Source organism: Nicotiana attenuata, unplaced genomic scaffold (genome assembly GCF_001879085.1).
Source record: "Nicotiana attenuata strain UT unplaced genomic scaffold, NIATTr2, whole genome shotgun sequence".
Taxonomy (NCBI): domain Eukaryota; kingdom Viridiplantae; phylum Streptophyta; class Magnoliopsida; order Solanales; family Solanaceae; genus Nicotiana; species Nicotiana attenuata.
In genome coordinates this window covers 154,857-174,421 of record NW_017672197.1, presented here as the reverse complement: position 1 = coordinate 174,421, position 19,565 = coordinate 154,857, and the positions used below count along the sequence as shown (strand labels likewise).

Sequence of the window (19,565 nt, the reverse complement as noted above, 5' to 3'; positions counted from 1 at the left end):
TTTGTTTCATTTGTCTGCCATTGTCTGTTGTCTGTGCTACTTCATGAAATACCTACCTGATTGCCTGGCATTATCTGAAAACTGGAGTATTGTGCCGAGGGGCGAGTTTCTGTATTTATCTGCACTATGTTTTGCATTCAATTGCGTAACCGCTGAAAAAGTTATTTCCAAAAGAGGTTTAAACTGAGCCAAGATGTTTTTCTAAGGATTTCACAGCTTCACTGTTTCTAAAGAGGGTTTTACACTGCTCTATACAGCATGATGATTTTCCTTACGTGATTTCTTACTGCTCAGTGTTATTTACCTTTATTACTCACCGAGTTGGAGTACTCACTTTACTCCCTGCACCTCGTGTGCAGATGCAGGTATTTATTCACCTGGTAGCGGGTTTTGGCTGAATTGGAGGCAGAGTTATAGGAGTTTAGCGAGGTGACTGCCAGCGTTCGCAGCACCGCTTCCCTCTCTGTTGTTCATTATTCCTGTTCGTGTATTATTAGGCTTGTAGTTGTATTTACCCTCCCATAGATGCTGCGTGACTGTGACACCCGGATTAGGGCTGTGTTGGGTTGGACTTCCGCTATTAATATTACTAAATCATATTTAGACTGCTTATTCATGTTTAACTATTTTTGAAAAGGCGATATGGTTAGTTGGCTGCCTTGTCTTCACGAGAGGCGCCATCACGACCAGAGCGGGGTTTGGGTCGTGACAATCGCATAGACAGATTCACACAAAGAAAAGAAGAAGAGGAGTCAGAAAACATTTTAAAACTTTTTCAGAAACCCTAAATCGAAGAGAAACAAATTTTGAAAGAGAAAAGATTGGGGAAAACATTTTAAAACTCTAGTAGAACACAGATATAGCATAGATCTAAGGAAACAATCAGAGAAACCTCGAATAGCTTAGGGTTTCAGAGAAACCCTAAGAAATGAGAAAGGCTTGGAAGAAAGTCCGATCTTGAGTCGGAGAGGTCAGAAATAGGCTCCTGATGCTTGGATACGCCGGAGCGAGGCCGGAGAGGCCTCAAAGCCATGGATCTGAGAAGATTTGAAAGAACACCATCGAGGTTAGACCTCGAAATTTCGAACCCCAGGGTTTAAAGGTGGAGGGGGGTGAGTACAGGCCATCCATGGCCTGAGAAGCCTGGATTCCATGAAAGTGCGATTGAAAAGGGCAGAAGATGACTATGGTTCTGAGGAACCTTCGAGAGAGTTTTTGGAAAGGAGAGTGTTTGAAGTGGCTGAGAGATGGAAATGAGGGAATTAGGTAGGGTTAGGTGAATAAAAATGGTAAGGGGTGATCGTGGCCGTTGATCAAAAAGCGATCAACGGCCTGGATTAAAGAAAAGGCCAGGCGGGTTAATTGGTTGGGTCGGGGGTCGGGTTACATTTGAGATGGGCCGTCTAATTGCGATTTAGGATTGGGTCAATTGGAGGGGTCAATTTGGCTATAATTGAAATAAATTGGGGCTATATACTAAATAGCCAGTTTTTCTCTTTTTATTTTATAAAAAATAGTAAAAATGATTCTGAAATTAAATTAAAAGTACTGAATCAGTAAATACTATATAAATATTAATTTTAAAATATTGGAACCAAATTTATAATTATAAAATGCTATTAATCTTAAAATAGGCTAAAATTGCAATATATGCAATTTAGCTTTTAAAACACCAAATAAATTTGTAAAAAATATACAAAAATTACCTTAACTATATTTTGGTATAAATATGGGAAATAAAACAATTATCCACCAAAATGATAATTTTGGGAATAATTATTGGTTTTTATACTGCTAATATGGGCAATAAATTGATTTTAAAAATCTTTTAGAAATTAGGAAAAATACTAAAACACTTTGGCATGCATATGTTATTTTGAAAATATATATAGGGAAAAATTAGGTATCAACACTTAGTTCAGTGAAAACCTCTTTAAAACATCTTTAAGTAGTTTAAACGAGTGAATGAAAAGCAGTGAGTAAAGATGGTCACATAAAATCAGCCCCTCGGGCAATATCATGGAACAACATCAGCCCCTCAGGCTATATCACATCACAAACTGGGTACTCGCGCTCACTGGGGTGTACAGACTCCGGGAGGGGCCCCTTACGGCCCAGTCGCAATATCAAGCCATCTCGTGTCATAATCAATAGGCTCTCGGCCTCATATCAAGCCACCTCGTGGCGTACAACTCAGGCCATCAGCCTCATAATCAGAAATCCGTACAACACTACTGTGGCGCGCAGCCCGATCCCATAATAACCTCACAACACAGGCCCTCGGTCCTACTCAGTCAGAAACTCTAAAAGCCACTGGGGCACAGTAAAATAGGATGCTCAGCTCAAAATATCATTTAAGATGTCAAAACAGAGTAAATATTGTTGAGTTATGAAAACAGTAGAATACAGCATGACTGAGTACAAATATGAAATCAAACAGTGAGGAAATAGCTGTAAAAATCCCCTAAGGGTCCAAAACAGTTGGCACGAGGCCCAAATATGACATTCAGCCCAAAACATGATGATAGCAAACAGTTTTCAACCAAATACGCGGTAAAACAGTCATACGGGACAGACTAAGTCACAATCCCCAACTGTGCACGACCCCAGGCTCGTCATTTAGCGTGTGCGTCACCTCAAAATAGTACAACGATGTGTAATCCGGGGTTTTATACCCTCAGGACGATATTTACAATCATTACTTACCTCTATCCGGTCCAAACTCTAGCCCGCGATGCCCTTGCCTCTCGAATCGGCCTCCTGATGCTCCAAATTAACCAAAATCAGTGCATAACCATCAAAATATCCTAAGGGAACAAAGCCCACTCAAAAGTAATCAAAATACCACGCAAATCCCGAAATTAACCAAACCCGACCCCCGGGCCCGCGCCTCAGAATTCGATAAAATTTACATCAATAGACTCCTTATCTCCGCACAAGTTCATACATATCAAAAGTACTAAAATCTGACCACAAATGACCCCTCAAACCCTTTCTCAAAGGTCTTCAATCTCAAGCCCTAATTCCCAATTTTTAACCCTTAATTTCCATTAAATTTCAAACCAAATCAATGAAATAACACCATAGAAATAAGTTTAGGGTCCAAAAACATTACCTCTATGAAATCCCCTTGAAATCCCTCTTCAAATAGCTCCCTCAAGCTCAAACCCGCATGAAAATGGTGAAGAAAAACTCAAAAATCGCGAAGGAAATCTTTTATACTTTTTGACCCAGGCTTTTCGCACCTGCGGTCCATACACCGCATCTGCGGCCACAGCACCGCATCTACGGCCACAAAACCGCATCTGCGGTTTCACTTAAAATCGAAGTTCTGCATCTGCGATAAACAACCGCACTTGCGCTATCGCATGTGCGCTCACCTAGCAGCTTCTGCGGTTCCAGCTCCCCATGGCCCATTCCGCTTCTACGACCCTTTGGGCACTTCTGCGAGCTCGCACCTGCAGTCCCCAAGCTGCAGGTGCGGTTATGAAAGAAAATTCAACTTCAGCTGCAAATTTCCAACTCCAAACCTTCCGTCAACCATCCGAAATCACCCCGAGGCCCCCAGTACCTCAACCAAAAGCACCAACAATTCATATATCACTATCCAAACTTATACCAATCTTCAAAACACCTCAAACAATATGGAATATAACCAAAACACATCGAATTCAAGCCTAAGGTTCCAAAAATCTTCCGAATTCCACTTTTGATCAAAAAGTCTATCAAAAAACCTCTGAATGACCTGAAATTTTGCACACACGTCACAATGACACAACGGACCTACTCTAACTTCCGGAATTTCATTTCGACCCCTATACCAAAATCTCACCTATCAATCGAAAAATGCCAAAATTCTAATTTTGCCAATTCAAGCCTAAATCTACTCCGGACCTCCAAAACACATTCCGATCACTCTCCTAAGTCCCAAATCACCTAATGGAGCTAACCAAATAATAAAAATTCTAATCCGAGATCATATGCTAACAAGTCAAACTTGGTCAAACCTTTCAAATTTTAAGCTTCAAACTGAGAACTGTTCTTCCAAATTCATTCTGATTACCCTGAAAACCAAAACCGACGATTTACATAAGTCATAATACATCACACGGGGCTAGTCATACCCGAGAACTGACGAGTAAAGTGCTAAATCTCAAAATGACCGGTCGGGTCGTTACAAAAAAGAACTCAAAAAAATTAGTAAAGAGAATAAGGTAGTGTTAACGGTTGTGCTAGAAAATAGAGTCAAAGAGACAAATGCTGACTCAATAATAAAGAAGATATTTAGTACTTGGAAATGGATAACAAACTATGATGCTGCTCCAGGAGGTAGAATATGGGTAGCGTGGGATTAGACAAAGGTGGACTTTGAGGTATATCAAACCCATAAACAGTATATTGTAGGGCAGGTGACTATAATCCAGAACAGCACCAAGTTTAACCTTGGAGCTGTGTATGGAATGCATATTATACAAGACAGGAAAGCATTGTGGGAAGATATGAGGGGTACCATAACTGGAATCAGTGGTCCTAGTGTAATAATGGGGGACTACAACACTATCCTAAATAGTGAGGATAGAGTGCAGGGGAATGCAGTGCAAGGGTTTGAGGTGAGAGATTTCAAAGAGTTCATATTGGATGTTAAACTAACTGAACTAAGAACTGTGGGTAAAAAGTATACTTGGACAAACAACCATGTCTACAGTAAATGACACGACCCGGATTTCTCTACCTTCGGGAGTCGTGATGGCGCCTACTCGTGGAAGCTAGGCAAGCCGACAGTTACAGTTTTACCACAATTACTATTAATTTAACAGGAACAGATAATAACTAAACTAAAATAATTATGAAATGCGGAAGTGATATAGCAACCAACAGTTCTAATACATAGCTACTCCAAATATTTGGTGTCACAATCCACGAATGACTAAGATTTACTACAAGCATAAGTCTGAAAGAAGTACAACTGTTCTCAAAATAGAAGAGACAGAGGAAACTAAAAGGGGAAAGGGGACTTCAGGCTCTGTGAACGCCAATAGATGTACCTTGGTCTCCCTAGACTGAAGGCAGCAACCTCGAATCTACTCACAGGATCCGGCACCGAAATCTGCACAAAAGTGCAGAGTGCAGTATCAGTACAACCGACCCCATGTGTTGGTAAGTGTAGAGCCTAACCTCGGCGAAGTAGTGACGAGGCTAGGACACGACAACCACATAAACCTGTGCAGCTAAATCAAATACGAACAGAACAATAATGACAAGAAATAACAGATAAAGATGGGAAGGGGAACATGCTGCAGGGAATATCAAATTCTAACAGTAATTCAATAGAGAAGCATAATGAACGTCATATTTGTATCAACGGGAATAAGGAAACAGTAACATGTGCACGACATCACTCTTCGTGCTTTTACTCTCGTTCTCACCATAAGAAACGACAGAAACGGCACGACATCACCCTTCGTGCATTAACTCTCATAATCATGGCACGACATCACCCTTCATGCATTAGCTCTCAAATCATGGAAAAGCATTACCCTTCGTGCATTAACACTCTCAATATCGGCACGAAATTACCCTTCATGCATTAACATTCACTCACAATATCATGCACGGCATCACCCTTCGTGCTTTACACTCTTACTCACCCAAACAATAGAAATAATAACATCCCGGCAAGGGAATCAACAATAGAAACAATAACATCCCGGCAAGGGAATCAACTATAACCAATCTCATTTTCAATAGTTAACTTCACAGAATAAGTCTCAACTTGAGCCAATACTCAACAATGGTCAATTACCAAGAAATTATCATAAGGCATGTTCAACAGTGATAATCATCAATTTAAGCATGGACAATGGATAATAAGAGTCACAACAATCATGGTATAAGACTCACGGGTATGCTTGACACCAACATATAGATACTCGTCACTACACCTATACGTCGTACTCAGCACTAGCACATAGCAATTAAGACCACAACTCCTATTCCCTCAAGCTAAGGTTAGACCAAACACTTACCTCAACTCCACGGACAAAATTAAGCCTCAATTACCGCTTTAACTCTCGGTTCCACTTCCAATCCGCTTGTATCTAGTCATAATTTACTTAATAACATCAATAAATGCTAAATAAACCAATTCTAATGCATGGATATAGATTTCTCAATGTTTTCCCCAAAAAGTCAAAAATTGACCCCGAGCCTGCTTGGTCAAAACTCGAAGTTCGAACCAAGACTCGACTACTCATTCACCCACGAACCCAAATATGCAATTGGTTTTGAAATCTGGCCTCTAATTGAGGTCCAAATCCCCAAAATTCAAAAATCCTAATTTCTACCCAAGAACACCCAATTTCCCATGAAAAACCCTAGATTTTGAAGTGAAATCATGTAAAAAGATGAAATAGATTGAAGAAAAAGAGTTAAGATTCATTTACCTATGATTTGGGGAAGAACTTGCTCTAGGAAAATTGCCCTTTGGAGTTTAGGTTTTGAAATTTTGAAGAATGAAGTGAAAATCCCGTCTAAGTCCAAACATATCAGCTGCAGATGTCACAATTGCGAATGGAGCTTTGCATTTGCGAAGCTCGTAAATACGAGAAAGGCATCTCAATTGCGAACCTTCCGCACTTCTGCTGCTATCGCAAATGCGACCTTTTGGTCGCAAATGCGAAGTTTTCCCCAGCCCTGTTGACTGCGCAAATGCGAAGGAGTGTTCGCAATTGCGAACAAAGCTGGATATGGCTTCTTCGCAATTGCGATAAAGCCCCTCGCAATTGCTAAGCCTGACAGGCACGCAATTGCGAAGCCTGACCTCGCAATTGCAAGATCAGAGCATGCAACAAAACTGAACACCTGCAACAGCCATTTCTCTAAGTCCAAACTCACTCTGTGGCCTATCCAAAACTCACCCGAGCCCTCGGGGCTCCAAACCAAACATGAACACAAGTCTAAAAATATTAAACAGACTTGCTCGTGCGATCAAATCGCCAAAATAACATCAACTACTACGAATTTAACCTCAAACTCATGATTTTCCTCAAGAACACTTCAAATTTACTATTTTCACAACCGGACGTCCGAATCACTTCAAATCAGCTCCAATTCTTACCAAATTTCACATATATGACTTAAATATTATATTAAACCTGTACCAGGCTCCGAAACCAAAATACGGGCCTAATACCATCAAGATCACACACCATTTCTTTTCCAAAAGTCCTTATATTTTCCAGCAAATAATTTTCTTTAAAAAATTCTTTTCTTGAGCTTGGGACCTCAGAATTCGATTTCAGGCATACGCCCAAGTCCCATATTTTACTACGGACCCTACGGGACCGTCAAGTCACGGGTCCGGGTCCGTTTACCAAAAATATTGACCAAAGTCAACTTTAATTAATTTTAAAGGCTAATTTCAATGTTTTCTTAGATTTCACATAAAAAGCTTTCCGGAAAAGCGCCGTGACCGCGCATGCAAATCGAGGAGAAGGAAAAATGAGGGTTTCAAGGACTCGAAACCCAGATTCGGATTCTAAAACACAAGATGACTCTTTGGGTTATCACAGTAAAATAGACAGAATTCTTGCTAATGCTGAATGGATCCATCATTGGCCTACAATGGAGGGGAGTATTTTGAATCCTGGTTTCTCTGATCACTGCCCTTTGATCACAACCTTTGATGAAAATAACCAAGATGGAAGTAGACCTTTCAAGTTCCTAAATTGTCTGGCACAACATAAGGGGTTTGAGGATACAGTGAAACAATGCTGGATAAAAGGGAGCAAAGGAAATGCAATGTTTAAGGTTTGGAATAAGCTCAAATTGCTAAAGGGGGAGCTGAAACAGTTGAATAGTCATGAGTTCAAACACATTGGGCATAAAATTCAAGCAGCAAGATCAAAATTGGAAGGTATACATGATCAAATGCTAGGACCGGGGAATGGCAGTGAAATAATAGCTCAAGAAAAAGATATAAACATGGAATTGGCTAACTGGCTAGAGGTCGAGGAGAGTATATTGAAGCAGAAATCAAGAATTAAATGGCTCAAACTAGGGGATTCAAATACAACATATTTCCATGCTTGTGTAAAAAATAGGCAAGCAACAAATCATATTGGAAGTTTGGTTGACAATGTGAGCACGTGATTTTCGCCCGACTATAAATACTCCTAGAAAAACTAAAAAAAATAGATTTTCTAAATTATTTTTAGTTTTATAGGATTTTCTTAATTAATTATTTGCATTTTGTGCGCATTTAATATTTTTAAAATCATAAAAAACATCAAAAAATGTCAAATCATCATTACATAGCATTTTTAGGCTTTAATTGCATTTAGAATTTAATTGCATAAGTTAATTGCATTTATTAAACAGAAAATCACAAAAAATTTGGTCATGTTACATTTTAGCCTTAGCTTTAAATTAGTAATTTCATTTCATTAGTTTTAAATTGATTAGTTGTTCAAATATTAAAAATAGTTAATTAAGTTTATTTCACAAATTAGATTTTAGGTTTTTGATTAATTAAGTTAGGATTTTTAAAATCAAGGAAAAAGAAAAGAGAAAGGATTTTTTGTTGGTTCCAGATTTGGGCCAAGATAAGGTCTAGGCCCAAATTTCCCTCATTAATCCGCGTAAAAATGGCGTGTAGTAGCCACTAATTAAGGGAGTCTTTAATTTTTATCCACTAATTATAATGCTCAGCAAAATAGCCACTACTAATAGGAAAAAGACAGTTTTACTCTTTCTTCTATTCTTATATTCTCAAACCCTTGTTTTATTCATTCAGAAGAGGGAAAATTTGAGAGCGAATATTTTGGGGCTTTCGTTTGTTCTCAGCATCTGTATCATCCTCGCATGCAAACGAGCTGCAGTTAATCTTTCTCCTTCTTCATCTTTGTCGTTAATCTTCTCTGCATCGAACGATTGACTGGTAATTTTTTTCTCTTTTATGCATTTTTGTTTTTGTATATGTGTAATCACGATAAATGCTGTGTCAAGTATGTGTGAAATTTAAAAAATAATCATTATAAGTTGATTCAGTGTTTGTGTTGAAATGTGAAATGTGTTTGTTGTTATCGCGTATTTTTGTGATGCTGTTTTTCAGAACTTTTTGGTATTGAAATGTGAAATGTATTTGATTATGTAAGGACATTTCATAAAAATAGTCGTAGGAATTCATAAGCTAACTGTGTTTATGAATTTTTAGTTAACTATGTTCATAAAAGATAAGGACCAAACGCCATTAACTTTTGAACTTGGAACTCAAAGTTAAGGACTGAGTGTGCTTAACTTTTTAACTTGAAACTTGAAGTTAAGGACCAAGTGTCCTTAACTTTGGAACTTGAAAGTTGAAGTTCAGTACCAAGTGTCCTTAACTTTTCAACTTGAAATTATAAGCTAAGGACTGCCTGTTCTTACTTTTTTAACTTGTAACTCTAAGTTAAGGACCAAGTATCCTTAACTTTTGAACTTGAAAGTATAAGTTAAGGACTGCCTATTCTTACCTCTTTAACTTGTAATTCTAAGTTAAGGACCAAGTGTTCTTAACTTTTAAACTTGTAAGTCAAAGTTCAGGACTAAGTGTCCTTAACTTTTGAACTTGAAATTCAAAGTTAAGGACCATGTGTCCATTAGTTTTGAACTTGAAACTTGAAGTTCAGGACCAAGTGTCCTTAACTTTTCAACATGAAACTATAAGTTAAGGACTTCCTGTCCTTAACTTTTTAACTTGAAAATTGAAGTTAAGGACCAAGTGTCCTTAACTTTTGAACTCTAAATTTGAAGTTCAGGACCTATTGTCCTTAACTTTTTAACTTGAAACTTTAAGTTAAGGACTGCTTGTCCTTAACTTTTTTACTTGAAACTTGAAGTTAAGGACCAAGTCCCTCCAATTAAATGTAAGTCCTAATCTTTATTTTATTTTTCCTTCTTTGTAGTGTGATAATGGAAGGAGATCGTGTGTTTGAGTTTGATGTTTGGCGTAATTTTCTGGTCTATTGGAAAGGAGATTTACAGTACAAGGAAACAATCAAAAGTTTTTTGTCAAACAGGTAGTGGAAGAAGTTGAGGGATGGTATTTTCGGAAACTTTTTCCGATTACAAAGTGTGAAGTTCTGTGGTAAACTTATTCACTGTGTATTGCTTTCAGAAATTGTAAATAACGACCCTGATTCGATGACATTCAAGGTTTTTAACCGTGAAATTAAGTTTACACGTGACGCATTTCATATAATTACTGGTTTGAAGTGTTATTCCTCATCGGACATCAAAGGTTTACATGAAAAAGAGAAACTTTTGAAAGTCTATTTCCCCGGAAAGGATAAAGTTGAGTTGGGTGATTTGTTTAATTTTATTACTAGTCACCCACATGGTACAGCTGCATCATTTGTAGGCAGCGATGATGATGCTGAGAAGTTGGCAACAATTTATTTTGTTGAATCTGTTTTGAAGGGCAAGCGGAAGAATAGGAATGTGTCCGAGCAGATAATGAAAATTGTAGACGATGATAAACTCTGCTCTTCTTTCAACTGGGGCTCTCTTTCTTATGAAACTTTATTAAAATCATTGAAGTGTTGTTTGAAGCCGAATGAGAATGAGAATGAGAATGAGAAAGACAAAGATAAAGACAAGGATAGCTACACTATACTTGGCTTTCCTTTTGCCTTTTGTGTTTGGATTATGGAAGTAATTCCTATTTTCTAGGAAAAATAATTTGTGAACTTCCAAGGATCTGGTTATCCTCGGATGTTGTGTTATTCAGAAATGAAATCTCCACAGTATGATTCTCTGTGTAAGAAATACTTCCATAATGAAAATGTAAGTTAATCTAATTACTAGCTATTTTTTTTTGTTTATTTGTTTTAGTTCTGAAAACTTATGTTTATTTTTTGTTTTATTATAGTTGTATAAGTTGGTCGAGGTGTCACCATTTATTCCTATTCAAGAAGATACAGAGCCTATTAGTGTGGAAGAGCCAATTTCTCAAGATCAAAGCTCAATGCCTTCTTCCACACAATTTGATGAAGCCATGCTTAAGGAAATTGCTAAAGTAGGTTTTCTGCTTTTGAATAGAATTAGTTTTTTATTTGATTATTTTTTGCTTACGAGACTTTTTTGTTTTTATGTTTTTTGATTCAGAGATTATCAGAGAGTTTTAAGAAGGAACTGCAAGCTGAAGTTACTAGAATAAATTAGAAAATAGTTGTATCAGAAATAAAGATTGAGAATGAAATCATGGTAATATCATTAGTTTCAGTTAGTCTAAGTTCAGGACATTGTGTCCTTAACTTTTGAACTTAAAACTATAAGTTAAGGACTGCCTGTCCTTAACTTTTGAACTTAATACTTGAAGTTTAGGACCAAGTGTCCTTATCTTTTGAACTTAAAACTATAAGTTAAGGACTGCATGTCCTTAACTTTTGATCTTAAAACGTGAAGTTTAGGACCAAGTGTCCTTAACTTTTGAACTTACAACTTGAAGTTTAGAACCAAGTGTCCTGAACTTTTGAGCTTGAAACTTGAAGTGCAGGACCAAGTGTCCTTAACTTTTCAATTTGAAAGTTGAAGTTCAAGACAAAGTGTCCTTAACTTTTTAACTTGGAATTCAAAGTTAAGGACTGCATGTCCTTAACTTTTGAACTTGTTACTCTAAGTTAAGGACTGCCTGTCCTTAACTTCTTTACTTGTAACTTGATGTTTAGGACTACCTGTCCTTAACTTTCTAACTTAGTTTCTTTCTCAGGATTTAAAGAAAACTCTAGGATCAAAGCTTGATACTTTGTTGAAAATTTATGTGAAACCTGATTAAAGGAACATAGAGAGAGAATCTAGTGTTCCAATTACTAAAGATGGAGTTGATGATCATTGTCGTGGCACAGAGCCTACTATTACAATTAACAAAGATGCAGGTGGTGATGAACGTGATGATATGGATGTGCATGCAGAAGTTCAGTATGAAAGCGATTTTAGAGATTCACATCTAGATGATGAAACTGAGAACGTCACTGATATTGGGAAACGTTAGATATAGATTTTGATTTTTTTCATCGAAATTTATATTCAATAGCGTAATACATATAAACTTTTTTGTGATTACAAATATTTGTAGAATCTATTGATGGAGTGGAAGTTCAAGATGTAGGAGAATGTCAAGACCAGGAAAATCCAAAAGAGACAGGAGTAACAGAAAAAAATTGTAAATGTTGTGGATTGCAATCTCACGAGGATTTAGAAAGATCATTGGGAACAAGTGTTAGTGAGATTGTATGCAAATGCTTAGAAGGAACATATGATCTGTCTACACGTCTGTTATATAAAGAGAAATTTGGAGTTCAACCTTGTGCCAATCAAGGTTAGATAAAATTTTCATTATATACTGAATGTTAGTTTTAGTGAATTATTAGAATGGTTATTAATTGCAAATGTTACAAAATCTTTTGAAGCTGCAAGGGAAGAAGCTGGAGTGGAGTATCAAGAGAAAAGTAGTGTAATGACCCGACCGGTCGTTTTGAGCCCTAGCATGTCGTTCAGCAGTCCGAGGCCATGAACAACTTCATTTCAGGTAATATGACTTGTACGCGTGGTTGGAATTGAATTTCGGGAACTCAGAGTTGATTTGGAAAGAGAATTCTCATTTCGGAAGCTTAGAGTTGAAGGAATCAACTAGGATTGGAATTTTGAGTAAACGACCTTGGAATCGGGATCTGAAGGTTCCAGCAGGTTCGTATGATGATTTCGAACTTGGGCGTATGCCCGGATCGGGTTTTGGATGACCCGGGAGCGTTTTGGCGCCTATTGTGGAAGTTGGCATTTTGGAAGAAATTTCATAAGTTTGGCTTGAAGTGCATTTCAGTGTTACCGATGTCCGTTTGGGATTCCGAGACTGGGAGTAGCTCCTCATGGTGATTCTGGAGTTGGGAGCGCGATCGGAAGTGAATTCGGAGGTCCGTAGGTCATCTTGGAGCTATTTGGCTAAAGACAGAAAATTGAAGGTTTTTGAGAAGTTTGACCGGAAGTGGACTTTTTGATATCGGGGTCGGAATGCGATTCCGGAAGTTGGAGCAGGCCCGTAATGTCGAATATGACTTGCCTGCAAAATTTGGGGTCAATCGAATGAGATTTGATAGGTTTCGGCATCGGATGTGAAAGTTAGAAATTTCAAAGTTCATAAAGATGAATTTTGGCGCGATTCGTGATTTCGACGTTGTTTGATGTGATTTGAAGCCTCGACTAAGTCCGTGATATGCTTCCAGACTTGTTGGCACGTTCGGACGGGGTCCCGAGGGGCTCGGGTGAGTTTCGGGGTGGTTTCGGACCATTCCTAGGCCATTTATAACTGCTAGTTTTTTGCTACAGCAGTGTTCTATGCGATCGCGGGCAATTGGTCGCGATCTCGGTGAGTAAAATGTGACAAACGGGCCAGTGAATCGCGATCGCGGAAATCCTTCCGCGATCGCGTAGAGTAAATATTCTACTGCACTGACTCGACTTCGGAGGCTCATATCTCACAATCTATAAGGAATTTTGAGATGCTATAAAAATGCAAGTTGTATCCCTTTGTGTCTAGTTTCTAGAAAAGTAAACCATTCATGATTTGGATTTGTGTACAAAGAGATATGGCTGTTACACTACAGGGTGTCCAGGAAGATGAAGAAGAAAGTTGTGTTACACATGGGCTGAGTTTGACAGATTATATCTAGAAATCTATAAGGAATTAGGAAATGACCAACACATGAAAGTTGTATATATTTGAGTCTAGTTTTCAGAACATTTAACCATTTGTCATTTGGAGTTGTGTGCAAAGAGTTATGGCTATTCTACTAGAGGCTGTCCGGAAGGCTGGGAAACTGTTCTCCGCGATCGCAAAGCTCTTTCCGCGATTGCGAAGAGTAAATTTTGGGCTGGAAAAATTGTTCCCCGCGATCGCGATGAGTAAATACCTGGGGCAGAATGATATTTTAGCGGGTTTAGCTCATTTTTCTTCATTTCTTCAGAGCATGGACGATTTTTGGAGAGCTTCAAGAAGAGATTTCGTCATCTATGTTAAGGTAAGTTACTCCTACTCATTTACCAGTTAAATACAAGATTATATCATGGAATTAGACATGAAAATTGTGGAAAATTTGGGATTTTTGGAAGAAAACCTAGAAACTTGATAAATTGGATTTTACCACGAATTTGAGCATGGAATTAGGAGTAAATTATATATTTGAGCTAATGAAGCTATGGGTAGAGTATATCTTCGAGAAATTTCGGAATCCGGGCATGTGGGCCCAAGGGCATTTTGGTCATTTCACTAAGCGGAGTTGGGAATTTGTATAATTTGAATTGTTAACAAGTATTTGAGTATATTCTCATTAGTTTGCCGTTGTTTGGCTAGTTTCGGAGCATTTTGCAACGATTCGAATCGTCGGGAAGGCTTGGAGGCCGTTTATGGAATTTCGGAGTGAGATGAGTCTCCTTTCTAACCTTGTAAGAGGGAATTGTCCCCATAGGTGAAATAATTGATTATGTGCTCCTAATTGCGGGGGCTGCGTACGCACGAGGTGACGAGAGTCCGTGCGTAGCTACTATTATGCTATTGTCCGGGTAGTTAGGACCCACAGCATGTTATACTTGGATTATTTATGAACCCCTTTGATAGCTTGAATTGCTTAAATCACCTTGGATTAGTAAATGAATTTAAAAAGGGATTAAACGTCATTTTCCTGAATTGATAAAAGAGAAATTGTTTTATTTGGATAAATATCCCCCGGTAAGTTCTTAATTGACTGATTGAGCATGTATCTCTATGTGTACCTGTGTCGCATGCATGATTCGCGAGCAGGGTATGTGTTTATTTATGGAACGGGCCGAACGCCTCGGCAGATTAAATAGATGCATCTATAGGCGCGCCGTCGACCCTCGACAAGTGCACAGTTTACATTTCTGTTGGATCGGGCCGTCGCCTCGGCATGATGTGTGCATGCTTGTATTGCTGCCTTGAAATAATTAAGTTATTAGTGCCTCTTCATGGCTTGAAGTTATTTGGATAGTTACGAAAAGGAATTTTTGACGATTTTCTATAAAAGAATTAATTGTTTGCTTGTTTCCTCCTATTTGGACTAAAATCATGTTTATAGAAATCCATAATTTAATGTATTACTGACCTCACTATTGGACCACTAGTATGTGTCGAAGTCGACTATCTCGTCTCTACTACTTTGAGATTAGGCGGGATACTGATCGAGTACACGTTGTTTACGTACTCATACTACACTTCTGTGCATTTTTGTTGCACAGGTATATGTAACTCTAGCGGCCTACTAGGCGTAGCAGCGCGGATGTTTTGGGGACTAGGTGAGTTGCATTATTCGACGCGACCCGCAGCTAGCATAGTCCTTTTTAGTATGTTGTATTTATTTCCTGTCCACTGTATTCCGGACGGATGTTGTATTTTATTTCCTTATCAGTAGATGCTCATGCACTTGTGACACTGGGTTCTGGGATGGTTTGAAGTATTTTGTATTCAACTGCTTATTGTTTAAATTTGATTTGAGACAATTATCTTTTAAATTGCTAAAATTGAAGGAAAATCCTAGATTTTCAAAAGTAATAAAACGAGAATTTGATTAAGTAATTTGGTTGGCTTGCCTGACAGTAGTGTCCGGCTCCATCACGACCCTTAGTGGACTTTGGGTCGTGACAACATGGTATCAGAGCACTAGGTTCCTAGGGTCTCACGAGTCATGAGCAAGTCTAGTAGAGTCTCGCGGTTTGGTACGGAGACGTCTGTACTTATCCTCGGGAGGCTGCAGGACTGTTAGGAGTACTTCCTTTCTTGATTCCTTATCATGCGATTCGATCCTTGGAGGCGTATGCTTTTAATTCATTCCTACTCAATCTTACGCGACGCGAACCGATTGTTATAAACCGAAAATTGAAGAACCGTAATGGTACTACAGATGTGATACGGGATGTTTCTCCCGGTATAGCTGATCGGATTATTATCTTTGCTTTATGGAAGAATATTTTATTGTTTCAGCCCAGTAGCGGTACTTCTGAGGGCTCTGAGGATAGGCACAAGTTGCCATGATGCTTATGAACGATTGTTCCGTAGTAGTGATATGATGGTAGGATGTTGCCCACGTGACGGGGCAGTGAATGACTTGAAGGGAGGTTTACTTAGTGCATAATATAGAGAATTCAGTATTTTATTCCCGGCATGGGAAAGGCAATCAGACTAAGAATGGTCAGATGTGGGCTGGTGGAAGTAATGAGACTTGGTAATTGCAAGCGTGGTGGAGATTTCTTCTATGATGGGGTGTAGTTGTCCTAATTGAGCGTACTAAGTTCGCCGGTGTTATGATCTTCTACAATTTGCCTTTGGAGTAGGACATTGCAGGTCAGTATTGAAGAAGCGACTGTTAGATGTTGCGAGGTAAGGTAGTTCAAGGTTGAATCGGCATTTATAATATTGGCAGTTCGAGAGAGATGATCTCTGGCAAAATATAAGGTTAGTAGCGATTTGGGGATTCAAGTGCTACGAAGATAGATTTTATTAAGGCAATAACTGAGTAGCAAAGGATGAAGAAAGATGTGTGGAAAGTGTCAGACGGTGACTAAAATTCCTAGAAGGCTAGGTGTGTGAAGCAAAGGTCAAGTAGTTGATTAAAGAAGTGAGTTTGCCCAAAGTGGGAGAGTGGCGGATGTTGCATATGGGCTTGCTGGTAGGATGATTACGCAACTTAAGGAAAGTTTGGAATGATTTGGGATTATAGTGGCTGGTGATTGAAGCCTACAGATTAATTAGAAGTATGGGCTATCATGCGGCAGGAGATTTGATATAACAGGACGGAGCTTCGTGAATGGAGAAGGATACAACATAACTTGGGATTGGAGGAATATTGCCGCGCATTTAATTGATGTCCACGAGGGGTGGATGGACTTGTGTAGCTAGAGAGTGAGCTCGAACTCAGGATGGGTTATTGATGTCGTAGTAATTCTACCCCCGCGCAGTAGCATTGGAAGATGTCGGGGAGTGATTTCTATAGGTGGGTTATTCCTGTGAGTAGGTTAGCGGCCGCGTGGTTGGCGAGGCTTATGCGAAGACTTCTAGTGGTTATACAGCGAAGATGCCGGTCGTGCAAATGTGGTTGATGATTCAGAGTATAAAAATGGGGTTTTACAGTAAGATTCCGAGAATTTTGGCGGTTGATTGCGCAAGGTTACGTCAATAAGAGATAAAGAGTCCTGGTGAATGCCAGAGTTGTGTAATAATGGCTTCATGCTAAGTGGGAGAGTCCCACCACTTATGATTGGGTTGCATGGTTAACTACTTGCGAGATTTTTGGCTATTAGCATATCGATGGGCTATTTCAGCTACGGAAAAGAACATAGGTGGTGAATTGAGCAAAGGGATCGTTAAAGGTGTGCCATGGTTGGCCTTGTTGGCTCATGTTCAAATTTGAGAAAGGATTTAGGGTTTATGCCTCGTATAAGTGTAGTTCCAAGGGAAGTGATTCGGCCGGGTTCTTCGCCGAGAGGGTATTCATGTGATAGAAGATTCATGGAGTTTATTAAATTCAGGACCAAGTCAGAGCGGGTGGCTCTCAGTAACGGTTCTAATGGATTCAAAAAGAGATAAAGTATGGTGCCAAATGATTTCGAGCCTATAAGTACAGTTAAGAATCAAGCTTTTGCAACAGCTTATGAGTGGAGGCCAGAACGTTCTATGATGTTTTGACTCGCAGTGTAACTCCCTAGAGAAAGATGAGAAAGGACTTCGGATTCGTAGAAGGATTAGTAGAATGGGCATATCAGTTGGGAGTGCGAATGTGCGCACAAAGAAGGTATGAAATGGTTCATGGGATTTGGGACAGCATAGTTTCGTGATTCAAGGTCACTCGAGATGAGTGCAGATGGAGTATGATATATGTTGGATAGAGTTAGTATTATCTATAAGACAATCAAGGATAAATTGGAAGAAGGTAGATTGATTGGCCATAATTGAATTTGGCATATTGGTGTTAGTGAACAGTTTCCTCAGCGTGATCGAGCTATGCAAGTGAGTTGTGACGGTACGTATCAGGCTTGTCAGCCACCGTAATCGACGTTATTCAGAAGCATTCTATTATTATGGCTTGTTATGTGGAAGCAGATTCCGGAAGGGCAATGGTGGCTTAGACCACTACTTAGAGATTTGCATATTCTACGATTATGAGAATTCACCTGTGTGATACTATGGATCTCCTGAAGTGAGTTAAGTGAAATGTTTTTATATGATGAAGTGTTAACCTATTAGTGGTTCCGAAGCTATGATGAAAAACGAGTTCTATCATATATTGGCATGTTAAGTGCAGTGAGTGGTATGTAATTTAGAGTGAAGATTAAGGTAGCAATTCGGTGTTGACAAGGATGTCACCAGTTTAGAGGAGCAGGAAAGGAATTTCGATGTTTAAGGTAAGTTGGTTTTGTCATCAGCGTCACCTGAGATCGGTGTCTTGTAAAAAGGGCTTTGCATCCTGGTTAATTATTCTTGATCGCTTTTCAGCGTTAGTGCGATCGGTGGTTTTGAGGTACGACCCAGTTATTTGTTATGGTGGGTTGTGGGAGTGTGTCCCACAGGAAGATTGTATAAGTGTGGTAGGTAGTCACTGGATTGATTAAAGACTTAAACCAAGTATGAAGGTTGTGATGATATCGTTGATTTGAGAATATATGCCTGGAGGGCACTCAGTCTATTAAGTTGTGGACCGTGGAGGATTTCTCTGGTTATGGTGGTTGTCCTTGTGTGTTGTGAGAAGAGGGAAAGTTGTATGAACCTTTGAAAGGTTATTGGCTTAGTTTGATATGATCAAAATCGACTTGAGGTCGGGGGAGGAAATTAAATGTGAATTTGGGCTCTATGCCAGGCCAGTTGTGTTCATTTTTGTAATGCGCTCCTTAGGGAGGGGTTGTCAGGGTGTTATTTCGTTGGCAGATATTTCATGTAGTGATACGTTGCGTCGTGTGAGTTGGGAGGCGGCTTGAGAAATTGCTTATGTGTTGAGGATCCGCGTAGAGATGATGTTATATGAGCAGGATGACTTTTGAGACTTCAAATCGTATATCGCACCTCAGTTTTGTTGCTTCTGACGCTATATGTCTCCCCAGTGATGAAATTATGCACGTAGTGTGCTTGTGACCAATATTCGGTATATTATTGAAATGAGCAATCTAGCTCGGAGCATATCTCCTTATGTGAGTTTTATGGGTGGATCGGGTGGCACGCCGCCATGGTTATGTTGTTCGGATTAGGTTGCGCACCGCAACAATGTGATGTTGAGCACAGTTACCTATATCAGTTTTATGTGCTTCGTTTCCTGGTTTCTGAGGAAAGCTCGTATTAGCCGTGGGCCCGCGTCGCATGTATGATTCACGAGCAGGGTGTCAGTGTAGTATGTTGCCCGCGTCGCATGTATGATTCGCGAGCGGGGTAATTGGATTTCCTTTCCAGAGTTCGTTTTCATTGTATCGTGTTCGAATTGGTAGCCTATTGGCACATTGCGGCATCATATGTGACTTGATTATGTCCGGGG

General features: G+C 39.2%; 1 protein-coding gene across 1 annotated transcript; it reads left to right on the top strand.

Moving 5' to 3' along the window:
• The first annotated feature begins 9,951 nt into the window (after nt 1-9,951).
• LOC109212261 lies at nt 9,952-10,710 on the top strand. Its single transcript, XM_019375892.1, has 2 exons — nt 9,952-10,042; nt 10,157-10,710. The coding sequence occupies exons 1-2, from the start codon at nt 9,952-9,954 to the stop codon at nt 10,708-10,710; spliced, it is 645 nt and encodes a 214-aa protein (XP_019231437.1).
• Nucleotides 10,711-19,565: the final 8,855 nt, after the last annotated feature.